At 37.2% G+C, this 15521-nt stretch overlaps 1 protein-coding gene across 2 annotated transcripts in view; it reads right to left on the minus strand.

The window, feature by feature from the left end:
• RALGAPA2 (Ral GTPase activating protein catalytic alpha subunit 2) overlaps positions 1 to 15521 on the minus strand; it is a 317151-nt gene that overhangs the window by 156648 nt on the left and 144982 nt on the right. For both annotated transcript variants that reach the window (XM_030558122.1, XM_030558121.1), the window contains 2 exons: positions 5225 to 5353; positions 778 to 906 (listed from right to left, as the gene is read on the minus strand). In XM_030558122.1, the coding sequence (XP_030413982.1) occupies positions 778 to 906; positions 5225 to 5353 (258 nt within the window). The remainder of the gene's footprint in view (positions 1 to 777; positions 907 to 5224; positions 5354 to 15521) is intronic.

Raw genomic sequence — 15521 nt, forward strand, 5'->3', positions numbered from 1 at the left:
TTTGACAAAAGAGAGAGCCATCCTGGTTACAGCCAACATTTATAAAATTGGGTGGATGACTAAGTACTTACATTCAAATGTCAGCATCCAAACTGAAGTTGGCTGATTTTCAGAATTGCAGAGCACCCATTGGTCTCATTGGGAGTGCTCAGCAAGTCTGAAAAGTCAAAGTAACTTTTAATAGCCTAACTAGGGATTTATAGGATAGATTCACAAAGAAATGTAGGTGTAGGTGTAGTGATGCTGAGTGTCTCCATGCCTAACCTTTAGGTGCCTAGAAAATTGCTGGGATTCACTAAGCCTGAGTTCAAGCCTAGGCCTGGGGATGGGGGGGGACACATATCAGAGCAAAACTGATTTCTCTCTCTAGTAAATGTACATTGTTTCATATTTTAATATAATATGGAAAATAAATATATGTCTCTGTGCATAGCCCAGTCTGTCAATGATGTACATATATCTATGGAACAGATTCATTACATCATAATAAAAATAAATCACTTTTTTATAATTTGAGATTTAAATGATTTGACTGACAAATAAACAGCACCTGATTTTAGCTAGTTCTCCTTCCTTTGAATTAAAAAATTAACTTCACAAGTTGAAACATTTACACTATATTTTTAGCTCAGTGCTAAAAATGATTTGTAAAATTAAGGAAGTATCACTTATCAATTAATGTATGATCATTTATTTAATACATGATACAAAATCAAATTATTTAACCAAATGTAAAACTTCACTAGATTAAATAAGGATTTACTAATATAATTTTACTTTAACATCTGCAGCTCCTGTGATGATTTCATCAGCTTCAGGGATGGGTTGTAATAGAGGGATTTCTTGGTAGATATTTGGAAAGCAAACAAGAGAACCAAGAATGGTATGAGCTTCTGAGCGAGGAGCCTAAAGGAAAAAATGCAAACATAATATATGTTATTTTTTCCAATAAGCTATAAAAAGGACATTTTAAAGAATGGTGATGCTGTGTAACATTATCAAAGAGACTCAAAGTTCTTTGTACTTGATCACATTTCTCTTCTGCTCTTTTTTCCCTGAATATGTACAATACATTAAAATATACCCTCAATAGTAATCAGGCATTACCTTTGCATACTCAGCAGAAAGTTTTGGTTTTATTATGATACATACTGCTCCTCCCATCGTTTCCTCCTATTTCCATTTTCAGATGGTCTTTAGGGTCAGTAGTTTGGAAAGAAGAGGCAAGCAGCTGCTTCTGTAGGATCTAGCTCTCTCTGACTGACCACACTGACCACTCTTGGAAATTAGGCCATTACATCCCACCTCAGGGTTAAATTTTCATTGATCCTCATCTGTTGTTCATGCGCAATGCTTTATTGTCAACTCTTCTGGATAATTCTGTAGCATCACAGTTCTGTGGTTATCCGTGCTACTTAGAATCGAGTCAAATATATATGTAATACAGTAGAACCTCAGAGTTACGAACACCACAGTTACAAACTGACCAGTCAACAACCACACACCTCATTTGGAACTGGAAGTACACAATGAGGCAGCAACAGAGACCAAAAAAACCCCAAACAAATACATTACAGTACTGTGTTAAACATAAACAACTAAACAGATAAAGAGAAAGCAGCATTTTTATTCTGCATAGTAAAGTTTCAAAGCTGTACAAAGTCAATGTTCAGTTGTACACTTTTGAAAGAACAACCAGAATGTTTTGTTCAGAGTTATGAACATTTCAGAGTTATGAACAACCTCCATTCCTGAGGTGTTCGTAATTCTGAGGTTCTACTATAATCGGAAACTACAAGATGTGCGCTGTGCTTGGTGGACTGATGATAGAGGCATTTAAATCTTTGCTAGCTTTAATTATTTATCTCAACCAAGTGATGTGGAAGTGTTCAAAATGTTAAGACACTTTCATGCAGTATCATATCAATAATAATTTGTGCATACATTATTATGCTGCATGCATTACAAATAAAATACTGCATTTAGTTTTACTCCATTAACTCCAAAACATAAGCCTCACCCTTTAAAAATGGATATTAACATAAAGATCTCATTTTAGATCAGTTCTAAGATTTGGGGAGCCTACTTTTCATACCTAAATGCCTAAATAGGCAGTCCAAATCCCGTATTTGGAAGCTGAAACACACAGATATATAAATGTCTATTTTATGTGCCTATGTGCAGATTTGAGCATCTAATTGTAGAATTTGGATCCAATGTTTGAGAATTAGACTCCCATGCACTACATGCTAAAAAGTGACTATACAATAAAAAATTAGAAGCCTGTTGATATACTTGGAATGCCCAAGTAAACAGAGACTCAAATATCACATTTACCTTTAAATATTTGTCTTTGAAATTTTGTGTTAAATATTCACTCTTTATACCTATCTAGGATAAGGAAAAAATAATTATTTACTAAATGTTTCTCTTAACCTAGTTATCTGATACATTTAGCATATATGTTGGTAGTTATTGATGTTTATAATTTGAACTCAACCTATAAACTGATATATATTTACAATCTCTAAATCTAGCTATCTGATTCTAGGTTTTCAGGCAGTTCTCATCAACATGGTATCTCAGTGCCGTAACTCTAACTTAATTAAGAAGTCTGTGCTTTGGACCTCTTATTTTGTTTACTATAACTTCTCTCTTCTCCGGCAACTCCCCACTTACTATCTCTCTGCTTTTTTCCCTCTTCAGGTGCTTAATTTATGTTACTCTCATGTATCTATGACATCAAATTCTCCATGAAGCACTCCACTACTACAAATGTAATTATTTTACTTGGAAAGGGCCTGTGCTACCTTGTTCCAAGTTTCCTTCTACACCCCATCTCTACTCCCTAGTGTCCTCCAAATCCTCCCCTAATTTTTCCACTCTGCTTTGCACTCTTTCCTGCTTGGAATGACTTGTCTAACAAATACATCCTCGCCCTTCCTCCTCCAAGTGCTTCCTTAAAATCAGTTTCTTCTAGGAATCCTCCCTATCTTGTTTCTGCTCTCCAGTCTCTTCACATCCATCCTCACTTGTTCTGTTCTATTTATTTTCATTTTTTGCTATGTCTTTGATTGTCAGTGTTTCTGTCCAGGGAACTTGTCTAATGTATTTTGTACAGTAGTGTAGAGATTTATGGCACACTATAAAACAATCTTAATAATGTACAAAACAGAAAGGCATCTATTTGTTATGGGTTTTTTAATGCAAAATAATTTAATGTAACTATTCTCTAGATAAACTTTCTCTGCATTTGAACTGCAGTGTTACAGAACCAAATTTAATCAAACTTGATACAAGTTAAAAAAAATTGTTCTTCTTCGAGTGATTGCTCACATCCATTCCAGTTAGGTGTGCGCGCCGCGCGTGCACGTTCGTCGGAAACTTTTTTACCCTAGCAACTCCAGTGGGCCGGCAGGTCGCCCCCTAGAGTGGCGCCGCCATGGCTTGGGATTCACCTAACTGGAATGGATGTGAGCAATCATTCGAAGAAGAAAAGACGGTTACTCACCTTTGTAACTGTTGTTCTTCGAGATGTGTTGCTCACATCCATGCCACACCCGCCCTCCTTCCTCACTGTCGGAGTAGCCGACAAGAAGGAACTGAGGAGCGGGCGGGCCGGCAGGGGTATATATAGAGCGCCATGGCGGGCCACTCTAGGGGGCGACCTGCCGGCCCACTGGAGTTGCTAGGGTAAAAAAGTTTCCGACGAACGTGCACGCGCAGCACGCACACCTAACTGGAATGGATGTGAGCAACACATCTCGAAGAACAACAGTTACAAAGGTGAGTAACTGTCTTCTCTTAGGTCAGGGTCAAACATGGAAAATGTCAGCCTACATTTTAGGTATTAATTTTGCTCTCTAATCTAATATTTCCATCTATGGCCTGACCGAGAAAGTTCATATGCGTTTGATATACTCCCGCACCCATGTGGAGATTCCTCGATACTAATGGCTCCAACCTCATGTATGAACTTTCAGCACCATCATTGCAGTATCAAAGTGTCACAGTTATGGCTGCAAAAAACAATCACCCAAACCAACCAACCTCCCCCCACATACATACACAAAAGTGTGCATGGGTCTTGAATGGAAATTCAACATTTACAGTAATATTGATAGCATGACACTAGAAAGAGAGCATAGAGCACACACTAGTGTAAACCATATAAATAGACCAGGTATACCACAAAATGTTTATTATGGAAAGCTTTATTCTAATTAAACTGCCCAAGAACACTAAGGGCAAATGGATATTTGTGCATTAAGTATATTAATTAATTCTGTAATCTTTCAAATAAAAATATTGCATAGCAAGTATAAAAGGGTTTGTGCCATATAGATGTTTTGTCAGAGGAAGGAATTTTTTATTTTTTATTTATTTATTTATTTACATATTTACATGGTGTTCTGTGGGACTTACTAGCTCTGCAAGCTTTTGATCAATAATCAGGTTGGTTAATTTTTGTGATAACTCTGTACAAAATTGACAAAAAGTGAACTAAAACTGATGGCTGTAAATCCAGGGATAACCCCAAAAAACTCATGTTATGGACAATTGGGGCAAAATGTTTCACCATTTGAATTCTGCTGAAAAAAAGAGCAGGTGCTCTTTCTTCTTCTTTAACTCATACTCTGTCCCTAGCTATTGCAGCTAACATACCTCTACACAACAATCTAAAGTTGCAGAAGAACATCAATGATTATACTAGTTACAAACACAGAGAAAGAATATCCTTGTTCAGATGTCCCATTCTTATGCCCTAGTTCTCCTGCTTTTGCAGGCTTGTCAGACATTTAAACTTATTTTAGCCTGCCAGTAATAGTTTTGTATTTTATTTGGTTCACATTGCTATTAAACAGTTATAAAAAGTAGGAAAATCTGCATTTGTTATGAGAAAGCTTTGTGTTTTCAATATTCATTTCTTGTAGAAAGCTAATGAGACTCTGAAACCGAAGTCTTGCTTTAAGTGTGTAAATGTGCTGCACTATTAGTGAGGATATGATTTCTCACACTTTGGCCTTTTGATGAAACACCTTTGCAATACTAGTATGTCACCTTATACTACAATTTCACACATCAGCTGCCATGGTATCTGCCCCGAGAGCCCAGTTTCACATTGCACTAATGAGTCAACACCTGTTAGAGTAGAGAAATCTGAACCTTGTTAGCGACTGTGCACTCTCTTGGGAACTTGGATGTTGAGCATTGTCATACTCACCTCCAACATGTCTGTACTAAGGACTCTGGCTGCAGCTGTGATGAAGTCTCCTATCAGCATTGTAAAACCAGGTAAACCCAAGAAGAAAAAGCAAGATGGGCAGTGTTTTATGACGGTATTTAAAATATCCTGAAAAGAAGGAGACTTCTCTCAATTTTTATAGAAAATATTTGAGAATATTTATCATTGTATTTTATAATGATATTACTGGTAACAGAAATTAAGTGCTTAATACTTGATATATAAAACACAAATATTCATATAATGGAGCACCCCAATACATTGATCTCGTTTACTATTCTGTCCTCGAGGCACACACCTCCTAGAATGGTTTCCAATTTCTGTAATATTTCAATTCTTACTCCCTTTGAGAAAAATTGATAGGTTTCTTTATTTAGAAAGATATTGCAAAGGAAACATCTATTTATAAGATGATGCGTTTTATGTTTATTAGATGTACTAAAACATTCAACTAGTTCGTAAGTTTATGATAAACAGATATACCATTAGAAATGGACCACAAAAACATTTTATTCAAGCTTCCATAGCTATATAGCATTAATGAAGTTACACTAGCTATTGTCCTTGTTTCTGAGTAGTTCAAGACAATAACCTACAACCATTATTAAAACTTTTGTATGACTGCTTCATAGGAACACACAAAAGTCAAACAAAAAGTACCTGGGCATAGCAAAGAGAAAAAGACAGTAACTGAGAAATCTTTGTTTAACTTTTACCAGAAATCACACCTACCTGTTACCATAATAAACTAGATAGGGGTAAACATTTTTTCATGAATTACCATATATACTCGATAATAATCCAGTTCGTTTATAAACCGACCCCCACACCCAAGATGGATAAGTAAAAATGGAAAATTTTTATGACCCATTCATAAGCCAACCCGATAATACAGGCTCCCAGGTCATGAGGATAAGCCGCTGGCAGGCTGAAATGGTTTGTTTACCTTGAGTGCCTGCAGGCATGGAGGTAAACTTAAGTAAATGAAGTGTCCCGGAGTGCCAGCAGCTTACTCTGATGAGCCAGGCCAGCAACTGGTGGGGAAATTATTTTTGGGAGAAGAAGCTGGGGGTCAGGGGAATAACCCCTGTGACCACCCCCTACATAACCCTACCCCTAGTCTGGGATCCCACACTCTCCCCATCCCATCCCACCTTATCTGGGGAGGATGTCTCTGGCCTGGCTGGAGCTGCTCTGGCAGGCTGGGCAGCGCGGCCGCAGCCTGCTCCAGTGGGCCAGACTGGGCAGCACGATCACAGCATATTCCAGCGGGCTGGGCGGCACGGCTGTAGCGTGCTCTGGTGCCCGGGCGGTATGGCCATAGCCTGTTCTGGGGGGCAGTGCCGAGCGGCTCAGCTGCAGCCTGCCAGTCCCGGAGCTTCAGCTGCTTCAGAGGCTGGTGGGAGAGCAGCGTGGCCAGAAGCAGAGAGACTCTGGCCCTACCTCTTCCCTTCTGGCTGCGCTGCCTCTCCTTGCTCCCTCTGTTGGGGGAGGGGTCGTGTCCCACCTCTCCTTTTCTATACCCGTTCATAAGCCAACCCCCTTCTCTGGTGCTTCCCTTTACTACTAAAAAAGTTCAGCTTATGAACAAGTATATGTGGGTATCTCATATGCTAAAGGGAAGTCTGCATTAAGTTTAAGGGGTAGTACACCTTCAAAAAGCATTGCTGCCACACACACGCGTATTGCAAGCACACACTTTTTGGAGTGAGAATTTTTTCATTCCTTTTCCTTCTGCTCAATTTTTTCACTGGCTGTCCTTATCAAGAAATGATCCCAACAAGGTTTGAGTTGAAGTTCCAAACCTACAAAACTTGAGTGGGTTCAAAATTAAACACAATGTTTGTATAAACCCTGACTGCAATTATTACTTTTTCCAAAGAATGAGGTAGTTGATTTCCATAGACGTTCAAAACCATTCTCATTCCTACTAAAAGATTAAAGAAAAAACTTACTCAAGAAAATGATTAGTCTCCCTCCTTTCCCCACAACTTTTTTAATGCACTAAAGAAGGCCTGAACTTATTTTAAAACAAAATATTTTCCCGCTTGATTTTTAAATTTGAAATAAAGATTTGTCTATCTTAGAATAGCCCATTAGAAGCTTAAAAACCAGCAAGAATTTGACATCACTGATATCAAGGAAGTGAAACTTGATTGATAGTTTGAATAAAATTATTTATCCTGTTTAAAACTGTTTTTTTTTAATGTCATTTATTTAAACAAAAACACCTGAGAAAAACTCGCTTTATTAAGGATTCAACATTTCCATCCTTTCGATTAAGATCCAAGAAAGTTATCAATCTACATTAATTCTGAAACTTCCAGTTAGCCTCAAGAACAATGAAGACCAGATTTGACATTTCTGAGATTTGGAAATTAAAAAGAAAGTAGTCTTCATACACATCATAAATAAGCAAAGAGAGCATAAAATCAGTCTTTTTTCCACTTGCAGATCATTCTTTTAAGTTACATCAGTATTCTGCAAAACATTCTAGAAGTCTGAGCAAAACTATTTATTGTTTCTCCTTTAAAATATTTACATTAGCATACTGTGAAATGATAAACTAGCCTGTCCGTTATAAAATTAAGAGATCATTTTTAATTTTGGCATTGCAGAAGATAGTGTTTTCATCTCTGAATGACCACAATGCCACTCAAGTTAATGTTTAAACTAGTTTTAATCACTTCCTTTGATACATTTTAAAGTCAATATCAGTCAGTGCAAACATTCTAAAAGACTGAGCAGATGGATGCTGCAGCTCATAAAGTGGGTGGTAAACTCATGCTTTGAGGGAAGAACAAAAGATCCACCCTTTTTTTCATAATTAAGGGGCTGATTAATGCATTGGGCTCCTCACAACACACCTGTAATTACTAACAGAGGTAGGTATTGTACTCTGCTTTGTCTCTGAATATCAGGCATCAAGCTATACAGCAGCAGATGGGCATACACTTCTGCTGACATATGCTACAATAAAAAAATGCATGCAAACCTGGCTTAAAAGGTGGCAGAATGTAGCAGATTTGATGAACACCACAAACAACTGCATTAACTTTGTCCTGCTTTCATTAATTCCATCTGCCCAAGTTAGATATTAAACCAAATCTTTATTTTTTGTTTTGAAATCTTTAAAAGTTGGCTGTGGAAACTACTGGGTGCAGGGCTTTGTATGGATGAAATGTCTGTGAGCCTCCTGAGGAGGCTTCAAAGATTCAATAAACACCCAGTCATTTGGGTATTTATCCAAGCTGAACCTGAATCTTTAGGAGGATCATCCTTTACTAATGTCTACTGCATGGTGGTGATTAGGTTAAGAAAGCACTGTACACATGATTATGAAGCTTTAACTTTGGTCCTTTTTATGTCACCCTTTGTAAATAAGCAAAGGAAGAAACTAATATAAATGGAAGACAAAGCTGTAGGTCTGAGAATACAATTGCAATATAAAACAAGATGATGCAACTTTAGCACCGGATTTGTTTTTACATTGCATTTTTCTAAACCAGGGGTAGGCAACCTAGGGCACGGGTGCCAAAGGCGGCACGCGAGCAGATTTTCAGTGGCACTCACAATGCCCGGGTCCTGGCCACCGGTCTGGGGGGCGCTGCATTTTAATTTAATTTTAAATGAAGTTTCTTAAACATTTTAAAAACTTTATTTACTTAGGCACAACAATAGTTTAGTTATATATCAAAGACTTATAGAAAGAGACCTTCTAAAAAAGTTAAAATGTTTTACCGGCACGCGAAACCTTAAATCAGAGTGAATAAATGAAGACTCAGCACACCACTTCTGAAAGCTGGCTGACCCCTGTTCCAAACAATGCAAGAATTTAGTTACAGATGCCATAATGTTTGCTGCTGAAGAAACACAGTAAAGTATCTTTTACACTTTAAAAAAAAAAAGATTTTTTTCCCCCTGAAGTAAGAAGTCAGAAAATGTCTATAAAGTTGTTTTAAAAAAGACTGCTTTTACAGTGGAGTGACCCTCAGCTTCTCTTTTTCACTATTCATACTCAGGATTTGCAATTTTACAACACACGTCATGCTCCTGGGTGATGTGGCAGGCTCATAGCTATTGGCACCAAAGTTATCTATGTACAATTGAGTAAAAGACAGTTTACACTCAGTCTTCGACTTTATGTCAGTTTCCACAGCCAAATTCTGATCTCAGTGATACCAGTGTAAATCCAGGATGGTTCTATTGACTTGGTTAACATTAATCCTGTTTTATACCAATATAAATAAAATCAGAATCTGCAAAAAATAGGAAAAAGGCTTCTGCTTTACTTAAAATTAATATTAATATTATAACCTTAAAAATGCAAAGTTTGTCAAATTTTATCTCTAATTTCCTGATTAACACATTTTTGTGCCTTATACACCTAGTGATAAAACCTAGATTTTATGTAGTAATACAGTAGTTTGCAGCTTATCAAAAGATTCAGGTTTATGAGAAAGCAACCAAGTGAGAACATCTGTCCTTTATCAGTGATCTTGCAAAAATCAGGTAATTCAAACAGAGGCAAGTTGTTTCCTTCCCTTCCAAGCACGGTTCTATAAATGTAAACTGTATTCAGCAGCTTACAGCCTAGTAAATGAATCACTTTAATTGAATGCTATGTACACAGTAACTGGAAAAACACAAGCAATAAGAAAAACATATGGTGATGGCAATAGAAATTGGTTTACTCATTTTGTACAGTGTTGTTTCTTTACTTCTTTCATAATTGACCTTTAGAAGGATAAATGTGTAAAATAATTTTGGTTTATTATGGCTTCAAACCTTTCAACAATTACACAAAATGAAAATCTAAAATGAAGTATTCATTCTGGAAGCATTTCCATTGTTTACATAATTGCACAGCTATAATTTAGTGTTCACGTTGTTATGGAAAAGTGAAAAAAAATAACCATTATGGACTATTTCAATTCCAAATGCTTCACTGTAGTGTCAAAAATGGAAAAAAAATCCCGATTATGTCAGTCTAAAATGGATTAACCCTATAACTGACAACATAACGTATTTCAATACAGAGTATTCTAGTAGTGAATAAAATAACATCATATGGTCATCACCATCCCTCTGAGTGTGTGAAAAAAGTGTTTACGCAAGTTCAATGGAAGGTCAATTATAAAAATATTCTTCACTTAGTTTTTGCTCAGGCTATTGCAGATTATAGGTGTAACAAAATAGCTTGCCATCTGTCTTTATCAGGTTTCCCAACTGTTCCTCATCAGGAACAAGCTGGGTTTTTCACTTAAAGTTCACCTTGTTCTTCAGTGAGATATCACCAGGGACTGGAATTTACAAAAAGGAAAATATCCATCACAAAATTGCTCTGTTTTCAATTTTTTTTAACAGGAAAAAATACTTAAATATGCTGGTTTTTGAGTTTCCCAGAGAAGATTTTCTGTCCTTTTCCTTTTTCAGTGTTTCAACAGAGCTACTATATGGTCTGAATAGACAAAGGATAAACCAGATGAAATTCTTGATAAAGGCATCCTCACTATTGTAGCTACAATGACATTTTTGGTTTCTAAAACATTAATCTAGTTTCAACAAAGATGTACAAAGAATTTTAACTCACATGAAGTAAGAGGATTATTTTGATAAAAGAGCCATTGAAGTCTGTCACTTAAAAGTACACTCAAAACAGTAATAGGTACTAAAATGTATATTCATCTAGCAGAAGGGAACGATGTTAACATTATATATGGTCAATACTTTGAAGCTGGTGACCCAGAGAAGTCAGCATGAGGAAAAAGAGTGCTTAATTAGGGAAAAGAATGGAACTAGACACGGAACCAGGGATGACTGCAGAGAAAAGGGATAAGAACATAAGACCGTAACAACGGTCATACTAGGTCAGGCCAAAGATCTATCTAGCCCAGTATCCTGTCTTCTGACAGTGGCCAATGCCAGGTAGCACAGAGGGAATGAACAGAACAGGGAATCATCAAGTGATCCATTCCCTGTGGCCCATTCCCAGGTTCTGGATGGATCTTGGTGCCAGCCTGAAGGATCAGGGGCATAAAGCAGAAGAGATTTCAGAGTTTGAAAGAGGAGTGAAGAGATATAAGGAAGAATTAACAAATTCCTGGGCAAAAAAGGGGGTGGGAGGGAAGAGCAGGGATGTGGGTTTAAACAATTGGGAAGCAAAGGTACAGAAGAGACTGGTGAGGCCTTCAGCATAAGAACTGATTAGCAAGGAAAGGTAAAGTTATTTACCAAGGACAAGGGCAGAGATGAGAGGCAAGCAAGGGAATTTAAATTGTAGCATATGAACATAGCTACCAGGCTCACTCCAGAGTTCCTTGTTTCTGTAACAGACAATTTGCAGCTGGAGGGGAGGGGCTACTAGGTTGATTTATATGAGCTCTCATTCCCTGGCCTCTGAAGAAGAGTTGGAAGTTCCACCAGGCATTGGTGGAGCAGCTTCATGGAATGGCTTTAAATGTAGCTCTGTGATTCTCTAATACTGTACACATAATACCCATATGTCCGTACAGTAATGTAAAGATTTTATTGAAAAAAGGTACACTGCTAAATGCTTATCTAGAAAATAGCATTTTGGGAGAGAAGGGAAGGGGAGAAATTCATTATAACTCTTGGAAGGAAACCAAAATTAATAAAATAATAGAATATGAAAGTCTTATGAAATTCTATTAGTTTTATAAAAACATCAATCTGTAAAGATGAATCTAATACGCACAATGGCTTATGGCTTCTAAAATGCCTCAGAATTAAGGGTCCTCATCTGCAACACTTCATCAGCCACATAAATACCTACAAAGAGTACTTTTTCCATGGAGAACAAAAGCAAAGGCTGCTTGCTTATTGTGTCTTTAGAAAACAATGCTCTACCCAGCTAATACATGTTCCAGTAAACAGCACTAATAGCTTGGCAGACTAAAAGATCTACACTGCTCCTCATTGTAATTATAAATAAGAACTTAATAGAAAAAGATATAAAAGCCCACAAGTACTTTTTTTTTTTTACTTCAAATCAATGGTGATACAAAATAGATAATTTAAAAGGCTTCTATAACAACAGCACTCACATAAAATACTTCATATTATAAATTAGTAAGCTGCCTTACTAAATCAAACTGACATCTCTCCATATACATTGTTTCTATAGAAGCTTGCTACACAACTACTGTGTTATTTCCTTGCCACAAGTACCAAGAGTATATTCAAAATATGTTTAAAATCCCTCCTCTCACATCTAAATATGCAGACTATATTTATAGACATACGTGGCATAAGTAACTTGTATCAATAATCTTAAATTCGCTTTTTCTAAGCCTGTTCTGGTCACACTTGTTATTAAAATGAAAAGAAGAAATGAAGTGAAAATCTAACCCTTAACTTTTCAGTCTTCAGCTGTGCAGCACTTTGCTGGCTTACACTTTCTATATGAAGGAACAAATCCAATCTCTCTGTATTGAAATTTAATCATCAAGTACATCTGTTAACTCAGCAGGGTTTTTTCTTTAGGTTTTAGTTTTATTCTTAACTTCATGGAAGCAAAACATGGTGCAACTGCAATGCTTTCCTGTTGTTCTAAAACTGCAGTTATCACTGAGCATTTCTAAAATCCTATTCTTTAAGAATATTCTCTAATATATTTTCTATCTTAAAATCCCAGCTCCAAAACGGACTGCTCAATTACATTGAGACTGCAGCCATTAAATCTAATTGTTACACCTCCAAATTTGTTATGGAATTCAACCCAAAAGTTTGGAATGTTATCTAACCCATTTGCCCACATCTCAAACATTCTCCTTTGCCCAATGACCATGTATTGTATGGCATATGTTATCAAGATATTATACTAAGTATATTCATCAATGTCTATAGTTGTGGCAGGAGGCAGAGAATCTCTGAGGGAAACTGACACCAATCAGCTGGGGATTCTTTAAAATAATCTCTCCTTTCAAGTTTAAAAAGAAAAGAAAAACTTTAAATCTGGACAGTGAAGTGACCCTGCTCAAGAAAGGCAGAGGGTTTTATTTATTTAAGAAAATCTAGAGAGACAGTTTCAAATGGCAGCTAGGCACCCAATTCACCCTGAAAGCCCTCTTCAAACTAGATGATGCAGATCTTGCCATAAATAGCAAGGAGTGAGCCATTAAACCTGTGAAGATTTGGTTAAAGAACAAAAAATCATCCAAAAGATGGAAATGGATCTGGATTTATCTGGAAATTTGTCTGGAAATTTGAAACGAACTGATCCATTCACAAGATTTCTAGTACTTCTGGTTTCAGATGACACGAGGAAATTACAGAACTATATGAAGCATGTCTTTATTAAGGTTTGTGAAACAATAAAAAATGATTTCTTACCACAGTAAACATGGGTCTTTGAATATACAGAGGCAACATTCTCAAACATGCTGTAGGATCTACACCCTTTTGGATCCCTTCTCTGACCTTTTGGAAGACCTGTGTGCTCCAATGCTTTGCGATCCATCTAGAAAGCCAAACCTATTGAAGCTACAGGTATATCCTTCTGTGGCATTGAATGTTTGAAGCTGAAATCATAAAAGGGCCATGCAGCACTAATCACATCAGACCCTTCTGCAAAAACCCTATGGCAACAGAAGATGGCGGGAAGGTGGTTGGATAGTGTGAAAATGGAGAGGCAACATTTTTGACGAAACAGTTATTATGGTAAACATTTTTTCTTCTCTGTAGGGCCCCTGAATATTCTTACTTGTGGAAGATTGGTGAGCAGTAGAATCCTCAAGTGCTAATAAATAAGCAAGCAATAATAGATGTAGATGTCAAGTTGAGAAAGGCAGGCTGTGTAAACGAGTGTACAGAACTCCAGGCAGGAGTCCTACAGATTTCTATGATGAAAACATTTTGAATGCATGTCATCAGTCCCATCTTGGTCTTTAAGCTTTAAGACCAAGAGCTACTGACTTCCTTGCTAAAGCATAACATGTCTCAAAGGACATCCTATTCTACTTAGATAATTGTTGCATGTAAACAGTATTCAGGTTATACTAAAGGATACAAGAAAGTCAAAATGCCTTAATCCTACCCAAATAAAAGCTCAAAGCCCTTTTGAAATCTAGCTTATGCTACCTAATTTTCCCCCAAGCAAAAATGAGGTTGTGGGAAGAACACCAGAAGAAAAATGGTCTAAGGTGGAAATTGCACACAATTTTTAGTATAAATTTGGGCAGAAGACATGGAACGTGCATGATACCATGTCCCTGCATGATGCCATGAAAGGAGGATCAGAACTTAAAAGCCTATAGTGCACAGTTCTTCCAGATGTAATTGCAATTAAAAAGCACTGGGCCAGAGTCACAGCTGGAGCAAACTGGCATAGCTCTACTGAAGACAATAGAATGGGATCTCTGACCTTTTGGAAGAGTTTTAACAGACATTTCAGGTGACTAAAACCTGTGTACAGCCATCCACTAGCAGAAGATCGCTTTTTCAGTGTGACAGATGGATCTTGAAAGAGAAGAGGCAGCTGCTGACAACAAAACAAAATAAATTATACAAACAGACCATGGAGACAGACTTCTGTGGTGTACCTGGAGAAAAAAAGTGACTCCACTTCTCATAACATTTAAGCATTGGTGACTTTCTGGATTGCAGTAGACTCATATGGAATCTCCTAAAGAACATGTGATTTGAGAATTAGACAATGCCCTATGTTCTAGCCCACAAACTGGTACAACTCCAGATCAGACACAGACTGTTTTCCTGAGATAGTAGGTTCAATGATACTGATAGAAGAAATGACAAGAGGTCTATGAATGGTCAGTCCCAATTCTTGAACAGCAGATTCACCACGTACAGTTCCAAGAAACACTTATGTTTCTCTGAAGCTTGTGACTGGGGTTGACTGCCAGCACATGCTTTTTGCCATCCAGATGTAAAGCTATCAGATGCACTTGATGAGGCAAACATAGCTTCCTGATAGGTTTTTTTGAGAGTGAGTACCAGTTTGCTTGTTGATAGACTATATAGATCCTGTGCTGTCTGTTTGCCCTTAAACAAAACCCTTGATGAGTGGTAGGAAATATTTTAGAGCCCACCATTTAAATCTAAAACATTTAAATGGAATTCAGTCTCCTACATGTTCTACGTGTGTGAACACTCAGCTCCTGTGGGATGAGCTCCCCAGCTTTAATTGATGATGACTATCACAAGAGTTCTGGGTGAAGATCTGAAAATTTCAACACACTGTCTGGAAGCTCTCACCAGCGGAAGGTCATAAGGCTTTCAGAAGAACACATGCTAG

The sequence above is a fragment of the Gopherus evgoodei genome, chromosome 3 (assembly GCF_007399415.2).
Source record: "Gopherus evgoodei ecotype Sinaloan lineage chromosome 3, rGopEvg1_v1.p, whole genome shotgun sequence".
Classification (NCBI taxonomy): domain Eukaryota; kingdom Metazoa; phylum Chordata; order Testudines; family Testudinidae; genus Gopherus; species Gopherus evgoodei.